The sequence below is a fragment of the Sorex araneus genome, chromosome 3, assembly GCF_027595985.1.
Source record: "Sorex araneus isolate mSorAra2 chromosome 3, mSorAra2.pri, whole genome shotgun sequence".
Taxonomy (NCBI): domain Eukaryota; kingdom Metazoa; phylum Chordata; class Mammalia; order Eulipotyphla; family Soricidae; genus Sorex; species Sorex araneus.
Genome location: NC_073304.1, coordinates 239,068,702 through 239,085,062, shown reverse-complemented (window position 1 = coordinate 239,085,062; position 16,361 = coordinate 239,068,702). Strand labels below are relative to the sequence as shown.

General features: G+C 58.1%; 2 protein-coding genes across 9 annotated transcripts; one reads left to right on the top strand and one right to left on the bottom strand.

Annotated features, from left to right (window-relative positions):
- The first annotated feature begins 4,382 nt into the window (after nt 1–4,382).
- On the top strand, nt 4,383–7,580 carry LOC101556935 (uncharacterized). Of its 2 annotated transcripts, none has more exons than XM_055131360.1 (6): nt 4,383–5,274; nt 5,389–5,472; nt 5,597–5,670; nt 6,084–6,180; nt 6,457–6,601; nt 6,689–7,580. In XM_055131360.1, the coding sequence occupies exons 1-6, from the start codon at nt 4,545–4,547 to the stop codon at nt 6,807–6,809; spliced, it is 1,251 nt and encodes a 416-aa protein (XP_054987335.1). In that variant the 5' UTR covers nt 4,383–4,544; the 3' UTR covers nt 6,810–7,580. The 2 variants fall into 2 exon arrangements, with proteins under 2 accessions (XP_054987335.1, XP_004621183.2); XM_004621126.2 differs by having other exon boundaries at nt 4,389–5,274; nt 5,389–5,430.
- HEXD (hexosaminidase D) lies at nt 7,488–16,361 on the bottom strand. 7 transcript variants are annotated; one of them, XM_055131355.1, is made up of 13 exons: nt 16,220–16,361; nt 15,863–15,997; nt 15,106–15,215; nt 12,607–12,694; nt 10,528–10,692; nt 9,910–10,093; nt 9,653–9,724; nt 9,340–9,535; nt 9,095–9,177; nt 8,629–8,707; nt 8,459–8,560; nt 8,049–8,138; nt 7,488–7,971 (listed from the first exon to the last, which is right to left on the bottom strand). In XM_055131355.1, the coding sequence occupies exons 2-13, from the start codon at nt 15,944–15,946 to the stop codon at nt 7,494–7,496; spliced, it is 1,731 nt and encodes a 576-aa protein (XP_054987330.1). In that variant the 5' UTR covers nt 15,947–15,997; nt 16,220–16,361; the 3' UTR covers nt 7,488–7,493. The 7 variants fall into 7 exon arrangements, with proteins under 7 accessions (XP_054987330.1, XP_054987328.1, XP_054987333.1 ...); XM_004621125.2 differs by having other exon boundaries at nt 7,528–7,841; XM_055131353.1 differs by lacking the exons at nt 15,863–15,997; nt 16,220–16,361 and adding an exon at nt 15,319–15,771.

Below are 16,361 nucleotides of genomic sequence, written 5' to 3'. Positions count from 1 at the left end.
TGGGAATTAAACCTGGGTCGGCCGCATGCAAGGCAAATGCCCTACCTGCTGTGCTATCACTCCAGCCTGGACACTGGTTCTTCTAATCCAAAGCCAAGAATACTGGCTTCAGTTAAGCATCATTGATCTCACATTTGACCCTTACACAGCTTGGAATTTCCTCGGCCACAGTGGCACCAATATCAGATATTTAGATTGTTTCAGGTTATGCCCCCAATCCACAGAGGCCAGAGAGAGGCTTAAAGGGTTGGAGCACAGGTTGCAGACATGAGGCCTAGTTCCTTTCCCACCAAGGTTTGGTTCTCGGACACCACTGGGGAGTGATCCCTGAGCACCAAACCGGGAACTATCCACTAAGCAACATCTACTGTGGCCACCATAAGAAAAATACCCCTCCAGAAAGCCCCTTCACAATGCTAAGTCATCATCCATAATGAAAACACTGTATGTGTTTGGGCTTTTGCCGCCCCCTGCCCCCTCTGGAGATGCTCAGAGGTTATTCCTGGAGGGCTGCAGGGACCATATGGGGTGCTGGGCATGGAACCCAGGTCAGCTGCACCCAAGGCTTTACCCACTGCAGTTTCTCTCCAGCTGCTAGTGTTTTTTTTTTTTTTCTTATGGTGTCAGGTCTGAACTCAGAACCTCACACAGGCTAATCAGATGTGTCCTGCCCCCTGCCACTCAGCCATGTCCCAGGATCCAAACATTATCAATGGTGGGGATGGAGTGTGTGTGTGTGCAAGCCTTAATCTCTGTGCAATATCTGTCCTCAGCACTCTTATCTTAAATTTTGCATCCTTTACACACTGCAGTAACTACAGGATCTGTAGGATAAGATTGGTTTGTCCCTCCTCCCTTGCCACAAAGAGTTTAGGTTTAAGTGCTCTGGAGACACTCCCATTCCTTTGTTTATATGTAAACTTCTCTGCATCCTCCTTCCCAACCAGTTAATCACCTTTTCCTAATCAGATTCTGTTATCTTGTAATATTAGATCCTTCTAAGGACACTGAACTTGTATTGTAAGTTAGTGTCTTTTGCATAGTTTACCTTAAAGAAATGTCCTTTCTGTTATGGACACAGGAAGACAGTTAATATTGTGCTTGTAACTTGGGAGTTGATTGAGTCCAATAATGTTTACTCCTGAGCATCTGCTTTCTCAACTCAGTTGCCCTTAGTTCCTAGCACCCCAAGAGCAGGGTCCCGACGAGGGACAGAATAGACCCAGGGCAAGCTGTGAGCTACCCTGGCATCGAAATGGGCCAGGCCAAAGCACCACAATACTCAACTATAAGTTGAGGGCATGATCATGGACAATGCTGTCATGATCTAAAGGTAACAACGAGACTAGGACCCTGCTGGGTTTAGGAAGATTAACCTGGCCTGAGGACTGTGGTCTGGAATGTATAATGAGATGTCCTCAGGAAGAACCAAACTTTATATCTCTTACTGTGCTCATACAGAATAACATTGCTAGAAATATTAGAAGTAGATTTACTATAACTAATTAAGCAGATTACTAGCTCACACCCTGACACACCCTTGTTTGGAATCACACCCTTGAGTGGATCTCCTTAGATGAGATTTCCTTAGATGAGATTTTGTTAATCTCCTCAAGAAATGGTGTTACCCTTCTTTGTTGATTTGTTGATGTTAAACCCACCTTTGTGCTACTGTCCTATGTAATTTGCTATATAAACTGAGACTGTGGGGCAGAGAAAGGAGATGGAAGAAGATCCAGAGAGAAACCCAGAACCGGGAGAGAAGCAGAGAGAGAGAACGAAATAAACTGATCGAGCAACCAGTTTGGCCTCCTTCCTTCCGTCACCTGCCCTTGACCAACAACCACACACAGCGGTTCCAGAGCACCAAACGTGGGCGGTGAGACAGAGTCTCCCGGAGAGCCCGCTAGTGCACACAGCCCATCGAGAGTGCACACGCCCACCATCGGCGTTCCTTAGTTTTTTACAAGGATCTATATACTTTTTTTAACTGAAATTTTTATTATTTTAATTGAATCACCCTGTTACAAAATTGTGATTTTTCAGTTACACAATGTTCTAATACCCATCCTACTCACCAGTGTCTATTTCCCACTACAAATATCCCCAGTTTCCTTCACACCCCCACTCCCACCCCAGCATGCACCTATGGCACACAATTTTCTTCTCTCTTTTCTTTTAGGCATTGTGTTTTACGATACTGTTACTGAAGGGTATCATGCATATCACTTTACCTTCTTTCAGCACCCAGTTCTTGTCCACAGTGATCACTTCCAACTACTTTTTCTGCCCTAACCGCACTCCCCCCACTTTGTGGCAAACTTCTTACCATAGACTAGTTCTCCTGGCCCTTATTTCTACTGTCTTTGAGTATTAGTCTCATATGATGGTTGAATTTTTAATATCCCACAAATGAGTGTGATCATTCTATGACTGTCCCTCTCCCTCAGACTCATATCACTCAGCATAATACTCTACATGTCCATCCATGCACAAGCAAATTTCATGACTTCATTCATCCTTATGGTTGCAAAGTATTCCATTATGTAGACAAATTACCACAGTTTCTCTTCCCAGGCACTCGGATTGTTTGCAGTCTGACTGCTGTGAGCAGTGATTCAATGAACATAGGCATGCAGATGGCTTTTTCGTACTGTGTTTTTGGGCCTCCAGGGTATATTCCCAAGAGCGGTATTGCTGTATTATATGCAAGTCCAATTTTGAGTTTTTTTTCCCTACTGTTTTCCAGAGAGGCTAGATCAGTTGGCATTTCTACAAGCAGTGAATATGAGTACCTTTCTTGCCCCACATTCATGCCAGCATTGGTTGTTCTAGTTCTTTTTGATGAGTACCTATCTCTGTGGTGTGAGATACCTCATTGTTTTGATTTGCCTCTCTCTGATTAGTCACGTAGAGTATTTTTCCATTTGTTTACTAGCCATAAGAACATGCACTTTCCCTCTGCTTGTTTTCTCACAGGCAGTGTACATAAGTTTGAAAGAGGAAGCCTCGGGGCTGGAGAGATAGTACAGTGGGTGGGGCGTTTGCCTCGCACACGTAGTCAACCCAGGTTTGATTCCCAGCATCCCATATGGTCCCCCGAGCACCAACAGGAGTAATTCCTAAGTGCATGAGCCAGGAATAACCCCTGAGCACCACCGGGTGTGACCCAAAAAGCAAAAAAAAAAAAAAAAAAAGAGGAAGCCTCAGTTTCCCCTTGCCAGTGAGAGTGCCAGTGAGAAAGGAAGCCTCCATTGTTTCATCTCTCCCCCATCAACATGAAATGACACACGGTTCATGCCCAAGGTCCTTTCTCAGCGGTCCAGAATTTTACAGTAATGTCACATTGCCCTGGAGCCTAGACTGACAGGGAGACTAATGGGCAATGCCTGGGGAGATTAGACCAGCTACAACCCTGTGATTTTCCTGTATCTTTTGCAAACACTTGCCAAGTGATAAGAAATGCCAGAAGCCTTTAAAAGGGCCTACACAAAACTCCCTTTAAGTTAGTCCTCTACTAAGTTCCTCCCCACCCAGGGAGTCTTTTTTTCCTTTCTCTTCCACATTCCAATTCACTTTTCTACTTTCCAACTCGGAATCTGAACATCTTTATTACTCAACATTTTCATTCTTTTTTTCTGTTTTGCTTTTAGGATCACACCTGGTGATGCACAGGGGTTACTCCTGGCTCATGCACTCAGGAATTACTCCTGGTGGTGCTCATGGGACCATATGGGATGCTGGGAATCGAACCCAGGTCGGCTGCCGGCAAGGCAAATGCCCTCCCCACCCTCCCCGCTGTGCTATGGCTCCAACCCCTTCATTCTTTTTTTTTTTTTTTTGCGTCACACCTGGTGATTCACAGGGGTTACTCCTGGCTCTGAACTCAGGAATTACCCCTGGCGGCACTCAGGGGACCATATGGGATAGTGGGAATCAAACCCAGGTGGGCCGCGTGCAAGGCAACTGCCCTACCCACTGTGCTATGGCTCCAGCCCCCAGCCCCTTCTTTTTTTTTCCTTTTTGGGTCACTCCTGGCTCATGCACTCAGGAATTACTCCCAGCGGTGCTCGGAAGACCATATGGGATGCTGGGATTCAAATCCAGGTCGGCTGCGTGCAAGGCAAACGCCCTACCCGCTGTGCGATCACTCCAGCCCCCTTCATTCTTAAAAATACTGAAGAACCTGGAATCGTGGACCAACAGAGCCCCGCTTTGGCAGCTCCTGCATCTAGTGCTCCACGCTCTCCCTTCGGTAGCAGCACAGAATCCGCAGGTATTTGGCAAGGTCTAACCAAGAGAGAGACGACTCATTCATTTCACAGTTTAATATGAAAAGCAAAATTTTGAAAGCAAAACAAGCCAATTGGGGAAATGAAGGGAGGGGAGGAGAGAGATCAAGATACTCGCTCAGGAGAGAAAACTGGCTTCTCCAAAAGGAAAAGAACAGAGCCCATGTCCAAGGGGGTTGTGCAGCTCTTCCCGCAAGAGTATCGGGCGGCATGTGCGTCTAATATGAAAATTATTAACGAGGGAGCAGAAAAATGACTCTAAGAGCTGGGACTCGTGCTTCAAGTGTGGGAGCCCTGGGCCTGACCCGCAGCACCACTGCGAACCCCCTCCTCGTCAACTACAACCGGGGCTCAGCAGGGACCCCAGAGACGGGAGAACGCTCACGCGGGGCACCGGCCGGCTGGAGCGCCAGGGGCCTCCGGGTGTCTCGCGGTGGGCGTCAGCGCCAGCCCCGGAGCGAGGTGGGAGCCGAGGCGGGCGCCCCTGGGTGCTCGCACTCAGAACTGCCCCGCTGGGTGGGAGCCCCGCAGCACGGGACTGGGCGCACGGCCGCCTGCTGTCCTTTGGGCCGGGACGCGAGGGGTCCCAGGGACCCAGCAGAGGCGCACCTGCTCGCCCGGAAGTCAGGCCTTCCCGGAAGCGTCGCTCCGCCCAACCCGGAACCCGGTGGTCCATGGAGCCCGGAAGCCAGGCCCATCCGGAAGCGCCGCTCCGCCCAACCCGAAACCCGGTGGTCCATCGAGCCCGGAAGCCAGGCCCACCCGGAAGCGCCGCTCCGCCCAACCCGGAAGCCGGTGTCCCGCGAGCCCGGAAGCCAGCCCCACCCGGAAGCCGGCGCTGGCCAAGTCCCGGGAGTCGGCGCGCTGGTGAGCCCCGCGCGTGCGGCCGCTTCCGGGATGTACATGCAGGTGGAGTCGCGCTCCGGCTCCTGCCTGCACCTGACGCGCGCACCTGGCGCCCGCTCCTGGTCCCTGCTGGTCGGTAAGCGAGGGGAGCGCGCGCCCCGGGAGAGGCCGGGAGAGGGGCCGGCCGAGAGCGGGGGCTCACGGCGGCGCTGGCTCGGCCTGCCTCGCGGACCCGCTCTCATCTCTGCAGGAATCCTGTCCATCGGGCTGGCGGCTGCCTACTACAGCGGTGGTGAGCATCCGGCCCAGCCCTCGGGACCCCCACTCCCACCGGGTGGGTCCCTTCCGGAGTGCGCGTGCCCCTCTTAGCGGTCACTGCCTGCCCGGCACAGATTCTACTGGGGGTGGGCCCGGTGGGATGCGGGGGCTGCCACTCACTGGCTCTTTGCTCTCTGCAGACAGTCTGGGCTGGAAGCTCTTCTACGTCATGGGCTGCCTTTTCGTGGCGGTGCAAAACTTGGAGGACTGGGAGGTGAGCTGGCAGTGCCCGCACCGCACCCCCACCGGCCCTGGAGCTGAGGCTTCCCGCCCTGCTCTCCCTGTTAGGGACTCCACACTTCTGTCCGTGCCCTTCATTCTCCGGGCGTCACTGCTGCAGTCTGCCCGCCGGTTCCCCTCCGGTCCCGGCTGCTGCCATCATCCCCCCTGACTTCCCTTATTGCCTTCTGGGAGCCTGCACTGCTGTGCTGCCCTTTGCTTGGCACAGGGGACAGAGCCCAACGTCCTGGAGCTGGAGTAGCAGGTTGCACGCGTTGGCTCCAGTGATTCTTCCTGAGATGGGAAGGAAGGCAGAGGTGCCCAAGCGTTGGCTGGTGTTGCGTGTGACCCCCCTCCCTGGATGGACTTCTGTGTGTGGTCAGCTGACCCCTTCTGGCTGCTTTGCAGGAAGCCATCTTCAACAAGAACACAGGGAAGGTTGTCCTGAAGACGTTCAGCCTCTACAGGAAGCTGCTCACCTTTTCCCGGGCAGGCCATGACCAGGGTGAGGCATGGGGTCGTGTGAGGAGCAGGGCCAGGGAGCAAGCGGGGCGGGCATGGGCTGACATCCCCAGCTCAGCACTTCTCCACTGGGCAGGCAGTTGCATGCTCAGCACGTGAGCATGCAAGGTCTGTGCCAACATTCTGTCCCTTTTTGCCCGCTGGATGCGGACACGAAAGGATGAGCCCAGCCTGCAGGCTGTGGTGGGTAAGCTGTGGGCGGGGCCTCTGGCACCTGGGGCAGGGGCAGGGGCAGGCTCTGACCTGGCCCTGCCCCCAGTGGTGGTCCTGCTCCATGACATCCGTGATGTGAACGTGGAGGAGGAGAAGGTGCGCTACTTCGGGAAGGGCTACGTGGTGGTGCTGCGATTTGCCACGGGCTTCTCCCACCCCTTGACGCAGAGCGCAGTCATGGGCCATCGCAGGTACGGGCGGAGGCTGGGTGGGCTGTGGGGCTCGGGCAGAGCGTCTGGCTGTCGCAGTAACCGCCTCTTCGGGTGCTGTTGCCCCAGTGATGTGGAAGCCATCGCCAGGCTCATTGTCAGCTTCCTGGAGCTGCACCGCCTGGAGAGCCCCATGGAGCTGTCCCAGAGCAGTGACAGTGAAGCGGAAGGTCCTGGAGACCAGCGCTGACACCATGAGCCCTGGCCCAGCTGTCCTGAGGGCCACCTGGGACTCCTCTTGAGGACCTGCCCCAAGCAAGCCTAGACTGGACTGACCTGCCGCCTCTGGGCTGTGTGAGGAGTGAGCGGGGACAGGCCCCTCTCGGGTGCAGGGGCCCAAACCTCTGAAAGGACACAGGACCAGCTCTCCCTAGTGGCATCTGCTCTGATGGACAAAGGCCACAGGCCCTGGACGTCTGGGGAGAAAAAGGCGACTGCCTTGGGCTTTGTGTACTGCACCTGCTTCCCAGGTCTCGGCCCACAGACCACCGCAGCCGGGCACTGGGGATAGGGCCGCTCTCCAGCCTCACCTATTGACACATCTCTCTGGCCTGTGCCCACGAAGACCTGGTGTTTGAGACGGTCACCCTGGTGAGTCATGGCATGGGACACTGGCTGTGTTGTCACAGCTGCCCCAGTGAGGGGGGCTGTGGAGCTCTGGAAGGAGAAACGCCCTCTCTGCGGCAGGGGCTGCCTGGACTCTGATGCCACATAGGCTGCAAGAGCTCAAGTGGCAGAGCTCGTGGCTACCATGTGGCCCCCAAGATTCTGCCAGGTCTGCCTGGGGACGCCCAGGTGTCCAGGATCCAGCACTGAACCAGAAGCCCAGCACTGCAGAAGTGACCCTGGCCCCGATCCCCCTTACGGATTTTCCCTATAAAACCATAAAAAAGGACTCCAACATTAGGTTTTGAATGGTTAGGTACGATGCTTTTTCCCTAAAATAAAGTACAAAATGCAATGCTGGCTTCTGGGCTGCGACGCTGAGAGGAGGGAGAGGGGGACGTGGGTGGCGCCAGCCCCTGGGTCCTGCCCTCTTCCTCAGGGCCCAGCATCTGCTCCCTGTGCCGCAGCCTCCCCCAGGTCTTGCAGAAGTGCCTGCAAACGCTGCAGACTGGGCCGCACGTTCTCCTCCAGCCACTCCTCCACAGCATCCGGGTAGAAGACACGCTGCAGGGCGGCCTCCAGCTCCTGCACCACGGCCTCCCACCTGGCCAGCAGGCTGTGGGGGAGTCCCGGAGTCTCGGGGAGGGCAGGCTGCTGGGACTGTCCCCTGGACATGCAGGGCGTGGCCACAGCTGCCCAGCCACTCCAAACACCCTCTCTTCTCTGCAAGGACAGCCACGGGGCCCCTAACGGAGTTGACCGTGATAGAAAGCCTTGGCCTGCTGGCACAGCTGGCACAGAGGGATGGTCGGGGGCTGCCTACCTGAGCGCCTGGGGCTGAATGTGCCGGATCATGACTGGGTGGATGAGCTTCCGCCTGCGGTGGTAGGGACTGAACCAGCCCGTCACATACCTGGGGCAAACACGGGTGTGTGAGAGCGGGAAGTGGTTTAAGTAGCACCTTTGTAGCCTTGGTCCTGCTAAGCACCTCAGAGCTGCTCGGACCAGGGATGTACCTCGGCAGCAAAGCCAAAGCCTTGCATGCATCAACTGGACTCAAGGGAAGCCGTTAACATTAAGTTGCTGGAGCCAGAGAGATGATACGGGGGCAAGGCTCCATCCCCAGCTCCACAGACAGTCCCCAGGAGTGACCCCTGAGCAGAGCTGAGTGTGGCCCCAAAACAATGAGTGCCCCCAGAAACTCCTCATGCAGTGCGGACACCCGCTGCTCACCGGTCCCTCTCCAGCAGGGCGTCCACGGAACTGCACAGGTGGAGGCTCACTTGGGTGATGAGGGCCAAGATGTCGCTGCCAGGGAAAGAGCCAGCCCCCTCCCTGCAGAGAGGCGCCCGTGAGAGGATGGCCTGGCGCAGGGCCGGGTGGGGGTGGGAGAAGGAGGTTACCCTGCAAAGCCCGTGAGTTCCAGGCTTGGGGTCCCGAGGAAGGTCTCCACTCTTGCTCTGGCATCTTCAGCAAAGCCCCCTGCAAACCACCAGACAGCGGTCAGAGGCCTGGACTCTGTGCAGTCCTGAGCTGTTCTGTTTCTCAGCAGAAGTGCTCAGTGGAGAACGTGCCGGGGAGATAGTACGGGGGAGAGTGCCTGCATACTGCTGACCCCTGGGACTGCAGCTGTCCCCAGAGGTGGCCCGGGTGGACACAGGTCTGCATGACAAGAACTGGGCACACAAGGTATGGTCTGTGCCCGCGGCCCCACTGCACAGGGCAGCCCTGCAGGGACCGGCCTGGAGGCCTCCCCCGGCTGACTCGAGCAGCATTTGCCGCTGTGATGAACTCGGGGCCACTGTGTTGGGGGCATGTCCTACTGCCCGACCTGGGCAGGCAGCGGCCGGAACGCTTGGCAGCCCGTACCGTGCAGGAGTGTCTGCAGACACACGGCCAGAGACGGGATGCCGACAGGCAGGAGCTCACACAGCGCGGAGAAGTGGTCGTACCTATGCGGGGAGAGACCCAGCTCCGGCCCCACACCTATGCACAAGGACTCTCCAGAAGCTTCCACAGAGCAGCCTTCTGCACCAGCTCCTTGCACCGGAGCCCCCCGGGAGCCCACTGTCCCCAGGAAAGGGGCTACACACACCCTGTGGATGGGGCCCTACCTCTGCCAGCCCGTCAGCACGATGCCCTGCAGTGCGTGGGCAGGCACGTGGGCTGCCACCTGCAGCCACTGCACGTGGTTCTTCAGGTGATGCTCAATGGGGGTCAGGGTCTGGCTGGCCCCAGTGGCCCCCTTGAAGGCGCTGGCGGCCCACAGGCGGGCAAAGCCGCACTTGCGGTACTTCTCCACGAGAAGGGCTGCGGGAGAGCAACGAGATGTATCACCTCCGACACGGGCCACCCAGCTGCGTCTGGGCCTTACCGGGTGGGGGCCGGGGGATGCCAAGCCTTTCCATGCCTTTCCTGAGGACTGACCCTTGGCGTGGACGTCCAGGTCGGCCCCGTAGTCCCAGAGCACCGGCTCCACCAGCTGCGGCAATCCGGAGGCTGGGGGCAGGAGGGCAGCGAGTGGCAGGCCCCGGGCAGACACACCTGCACGCACCTGTGCCCGGGAGGCAGAGCTGCCCGCCTGGCCGCCCTGGAGGTGTGATCAGGGCTCCCGAGTGCCTCGGGCCACTCTGCCCAGACTTGCTGCCGCTCAGGCTCCCCCTCCCGCGGCCACGCATGCCCACCTGAGAGCTGGCCCTCGGGGATGTCCCGCAGCATGTCGTCCCACACGAGGGGTGTCGTGGTGGGGTGCTGGGCCAGCACGTGGCTGGCCACCGCCTTCACGTGGGACAGGCACAACTTTGTTTTGCTGTTGTGTTCCTGCTGCAGCCACCGCCTCGAGGCCTCGCCCTCCCCAAGGTAGTACACCTGTGGGAGACGGGGTGCGTATGTGGTGACAGGAGGCCCGGGGTGCAGGTGAGTGGACGCCCGCAGAAACCCCGGGACAGCAAAGCTGCCTACGGGTCAGGCAGAGGCCCTGGAGCCTAGGGCCACATCCGCCTGCCCTACAGCAAAGCACCAGGAAGGCTGTCCTTCCCAGCAAAGGCTTCAGGGCCTGCGGGGCTGCCACCCGTGTGCACCCCAGGTGCCCCTTGGGGCTGGCACTGCACACCAGAGCCCAGCAAGCGCCCTGCCATGGCCCGTCTGCCCCTGTACCAACCCCGGCCAGCAGGGCCAGGCAGGGACCAGAGCTGCAACTCGTAAGAGGCGGGTTACACGTGAGAGGACAAATGTCCACACGGTAGAACCGGAAAGAAGCAGCAGGAGTGGAGGGCAGAGGGCGGGACCCACCAGGCACCCACCTCGTCACAGCCCAGGTGGAGCCAGCGGGCGTCCGGGTGCAGCTGCAGCACCTGCTGTACCATGGCAGCCACCAGTGCCAGGGCCTCGGCCTCGTGGGGGTTCAAGGTGTTGGGGAACAGCGGCACTTCCCGGAGGTGCGCCAGAGCCCTGTGCTTCAGCACGAACTGCGGAGGGAACGGAGCTCCATGGCGCCGCGCAGCCAAGCCACCTCAGGACACCAGGGGCTGGCCGGGACATTCAGAAGAGCAGCTACGGGGGACAGCAGGCTTCCTGCAGCTCCTCGCTGGGCTGCCCCTGCCACCACCCACGGTTGACTGTGGTGCCCCCCAACACACAGGCAGAAGCAGCCAACCCCCTGCTCAGCTCCTCAGTGGTCCCTCGGGGGGGCTGGAGGGCAGGTGGGAGGCACAAGGGCGTGCTGAAGTCTACCGGGCGCCCCCAGAGCCTCAGGCACCCAAGGCAGCAGAGATCCAGACTCTACCGCCCCCACAGGCCGGTCTGCTGCGAGGGCCCAACTGTCGGGGCACACAGCAACTAGGAGTGAAGCCCGGCCCGGGAGAAGGGAGTCCCTGCACACGGGTGCTCACGGGACCCAGCTGGTGACTCTCCTGGGAAGTTTTCAAAGGAATCTTGATCATAAACAAGACTATGATCAAGATTCCTTGTCTGTTTTGGGGTCACACCAGCTGCAATCAGAGCTCACTCCTCGCACTCCTGGTAAGCCCCAGGGACCATATGGGGTGCTGGGGATTGAATCGGGTCTGCCATGTGTCCTCTTATTCCAGCACCCTCAGTTTGTGCATGTTTGTACGTGTGTGTGTGTGTGTGTGTTCCAAGAATTAAGGGAAACTCTGTACAATAAGACAAAAATAAAAATCCATCCAGTGGGGTTGGGAGATTTGAAAGGTCAGAAGAAAGTAGTGGGATTGGGGAAACAGGCCCACAATGATTTTGTTTTGTTTGGGGGCCACACCTGGCTCTGGGCTCAGGATACAACTTCTGGTGGTGCTCGAGAGGCCATATGGGATGCCAGGGATCAGACCTGGGTTTGCTGCATGCACGGTGAGCGCCCTACCCACTATCACTCCGGCCCCACAAAGGAAGCATCCAATCTGAATACAGAAAAAGGGTGGCAGAAGGCGCAGGACCTGTCGGCTGCATATACAGGGACCGGACAGCAGGGAAGGTGCTGTCCCGAGCTCTGAGCTGGCAGCAAGCCCTGAGCACTACCAGGTGTGACCCCAACACCTAACCCCAACGAATAAAAGGGAGCTTCCCAGAAGTGAACCAAGGAAGCCTGGGAACGTCTGGCTCAGACGCTGCCTTCCAGAACTGGGAGCCAGAGAAGCAGCTTGTGCAGAAGAGCTGCTGGGGGGGGTGCGGCAACTCCACCCGAGGGAGTCACCCCAGACAGCCCTGGAGGAGTAGGCAGGGAGAAGGCAGAGAGACAGACTCGGCCTCTGGGCAGAACAGGGGCAAGTGGGCAGCAGAGACATGGCCGAGGTGGGGGGGACGTGGGCAGCAACGGGAAGGAGCAGGCACAGAGGGAACAGAGAGAGAGGCCCGCGGGGAGGCAGAGCTGTGTGCAGCTCATGGCACCATAGACATAAGAAGGCTGTTTGGTGACCAGATGTGAGCATGGGAAACTGCATCTAGGGGGCTTTGGGGGAGAAAGCAGGAAGCATTTCTTTCCTTGATGACTGCTCGGGCCAGAGAGGACAGGGGAGGAGCCTGCTTGCACACACAGACCCTTGTTCCAATGCTGGCACCACACAGGGTGCCCCGACCCCTGCCAGGAATCACACCTGAGCACCTCTGCCCTGGTCCCTCCTCCAAGCATTTCCCTCCCACAAACTGACGGATGCCAGGTCTCTCCACTCCCTTCTCTGACTCTCCCTCCAAGCCTACGGGGTTGCTCTGAGCTGTTCATCACAAGAAACAAGAGCCACTGAGCACTCCCCAGACCCCTAGGTTCAGGGCTCCAGGCCACCCACAAGCCCAGCCCACCCGCACGTACCTCCCACTGCCCAGGCCCCGCCCACAGGTGGGGGTCAGCAGGGCAGCAACTCCCCACTCACCTCCATGTGGCCAAATGTCTGCACCAGGGGTATGACCTCCAGCCCGTGCCGAGTGGCCAGATGCAGAATCTCGCCAATTTCTGCGGGGCTGGGGACAGTGACATCCTGAGTGAGAGGGTCATGCCTGCTCCTCCCCCTCCTTCTCAGGGACCTGGGCCTATTGCTTGTCACCAACAATGAAGAGCCTCAGGGGGCTGAGCGATAGTACAGCCAGTAGGCACGTTTGCCTTGCACGCGGCCCACCCAGGTTTGATCTCTGGCAACTCATCTGGTCCTCCAAACACCTCTAGGAGTAACTCATGAGTACAGAGCAGGAGTAAGCCCTGAGTATTGGCATTGCCAGGTCTGGCCCCAAAACAGAAACAAATGAACAAAACAGAGTCACACAGGCATCTTCCCATTTTTGATGGGCCCCTCTGCTGTCCCTTCACTCACTGCACTCATAGTGCAGGGTTGGCAGGGAACAGCGCCCCCCAGAGGCCCAGGTACCAGAGGTTGGGCATTCAGCCCACAACTAAACATGTTCAGAAGGTTCCAGAAAACAGAAGAAGGTGCTGTGATGTGACATGGTGAGTCCTGGCTCATACCTACAAGTGGGGCATGGCTGGAACACACACGCTTTGTCCAGCACATGTGACATCAGACACCCGGGCCCACCCCTGAGGACCACCTGGTGATCACCAGGAGAAAGAAAGGGGTCGACAGCACCCCACTGGCAGCTTCTAGGCCCAGTAGCTGCGGGGAGTGGGCTGGGGGCAGCAGAGGAGGGAGTGGGAGAGCGGAGTATGCACAGAACGCCTAGGTCACCCACACCCCAGTGCCTGGTGACCAAGCGTCAAAGAGGAGCCATGGCCACGTTACACCTGCCTTTGGAATGTCCTTTAGGGAGCAGGCTCCCTGGTGCTCACTCCCAGGGTAGTTGGCCCACCTGTGTGGCTTGGCCCCAGGCAGTGTGCCAGGGATCAAACTCTCATGCACACCCCCCTTCAAGTCCTTTCCCAGCCCTGTAGCACACCTGTGGTAGTCAGTCGATTTTAGGTTTGGGTTTGTTGTGTTTTGGTTTTTTGCTTTTTGGGGCCATAACTGGCAGTGCTTGGGGGTTACTCCTGGCTTTGCAGTCAGTACTACAGCTCCAGCCCAGTTAGTCGGTTCTGGAAGGGTATCAACTACACGAAGTTCTCTATCCTCAACTGTTTTGCCTTTTTTGTTTTCTGGTGGGGGGGGCCACACCCGTGGTGCTCAGGGGCTTCCTGGCTCTGTGCCCGGGAGTGGCCTCTAGAAGCACTTCGGGGGATGTTATGCAGTGCCGGGAATCAAAGCCACGCCAGCTATGTGCAAGGCCAGTGCCTCAAGACACCTGTACGTCTCGGGTCAGTGACAAGTATGCTTAGCCAAGCTTCACAGGAGCTTCAAACACAATCCATCTGCTGCAGACAGGGAACACAGCCAAAGAGGAGGAAAGAGTGAACACCCACCATGCACAGCCCACGGACATGCAGGCTTGGTTACTGCATCTCCTGTGCACAGGGACACTGGGGCAGACACCGGCCGAGGGGATGCCTGTACACAGACGCCCGTGCTGGAGAACGCTGGTACAGACACCCACTCGGGGGACACCAGTGCAGACACCTATGCTGGGGAAAACTGTGCAGACACCCATACTGGGGGACGCCTGTGTAGACTCCCATATTGGGGACACCTGTGTAGACACCCACATGGGGATGCCTATGCAGACACCCATACAGGGGACGCCTGTGCAGACATCTATATGGGGGACACCTGTGTAGACACCCACACGGGGGACCCTGTGCAGACACCCATACTGGTGGACACCTGTGCAGACAACCCATATTTGGGACACCTATGCAGACACATACTGGGAGACACCTGTGCATACACCCATACTGGGGTCACCTGTGCAGACACCCATACTGGGACGCCTGTGCAGACACATACTGGGAGACACCAGTGCAGGCACCTATACTGGGGTCACCTGTGCAGACACCCATGCTGGGGACGATGTGCAGACACCTATACTGAACGCCTGTACAGACACCTATACTAGGAGATGCCAGTGTAGACACCTACACTGGGGTCACCTGTGCAGACACCCATACTGGCATGCCTGTGCAGACACATACTGGGAGACACCAGTGCAGACACCCATACTGGGGTCACCTGTGCAGACACATACTGGGAGACACCAGTGCAGACACCTATACTGGGGTCACCTGTGCAGACACCCATACCGGGGATGGATGTGCAGACACCTATACTGAACGCCTGTACAGACACCTATACTAGGAGATGCCAGTGTAGACACCTATACTGGGGTCACCTGTGCAGACACCCATTATGGGGACACCTGTACAGACATGTATACTGGTTACTCGCACTAGTGGACATCTGTATTGAGGCACCTATATGCAGAGGTCCTGTGCTGGGATGCCGCCCTCAGAACCAAACAGCTACACGAGGGGTGACACCCTTTGGCGGTACCTGTACGCATGCTTGGCCCTCAGCAGCTGCAGGTGGCCGTCGTAGGGAAACATGTCCTCATACTCGATGAGGAGCCCATTCGCGCCCAAAGCTTGGAAGAGCGGAAAGACCTGTGGAGAGGGGGCGTGTCAGGGAGTGACGTGCAGACGGGGAGCTTGGGGGGAAAGGGGCCAGCTGAGCACGTACACTATGGACCAGGGGTGCCACCATCACCTGGTACAGCGTGTGGGACAGCAGAACAGAAACGCTGCACAGCAGCCAGGAGAGTGCCTGAGACGGAAGCTGGCTCCTGGCCAGAGAGCAGCTCCTTACCCAAATGCACCAGGACAGAGAGTTCCTGCAAAGCATGCCTCCAGAGAGTCGTGCTGGGGCCAGGGCCAGGGGTCCCTCCAGGGCCGAGGGTCCCTCCAGAGTGCTGGGGTGGGAGAGAAGGTCCCTCCAGAGTGTGGGCTGGGATAGAGGGTCCCTTGAGAAAACAGGGTCTGGGGCCGGGGTGCCTGACCCTGTCCTTGCAGTTCTCTTGTTGCTGTCAGAGCCCTTGTCTCAGCCTAAGGAGTGCTCACTGGCCCTCGGTCTGCTCCGGCCCGGACACTCGCCCGTTCCCAGGGGCTCCTGCAGGCACGAGGGGAGCAGGGGACCATACTGTGTCAGGGACAATCTCGGGTCAAAGCGGTCCTTCCTGCTTTCGGTGGTGGGTGCGGGCTGTGCGCCACCCTCCGGGTCCCGCGGTGGGTCTGAGCACGCTGCAGCGGCGCACCTCGGAGAGATAGGACACCTTGGGCGGGGCTCCCTTGAGGTCCAGATGAACGAGCCGCATCTTGAAGGGTGAGCAGCCCGACATGGCACTATCCTGGGCGACCGACACACTGCAGGATCCGGGCTCCGACGCGGTCTGCAGGGGGAGACAAGGCTGCCGTGGGCCCGGGACCTGCGCCCCCCGCGCAGTGCCCGCCTCACAGACGCCCTGTCCGGGCCACGGGCGGAGCCAAACTTTTTAAGGCTCCGCGAAACGTTTCTGTGGGTTTCGGGTGATTCGGGCTGGGGGAAGACGAGTCTCTCTGAGGCGAGAGAGGGCACGCCAAAGCAGGCCCCGCGCCCCCGCCCCCAAACGCACCCGAGGGCAGCGTGGGAACTAGGCGGCGTCCGGCCGGCCGGCGGCGAGGTCTGTCCGCCCCGCACAGGCTCGCGCCCGGGACCCCGAGGGGCGCGGCCTCCCGACTGCGCGCGGCTCCGCCGGCCCGGGCCGGGTGGGCGCG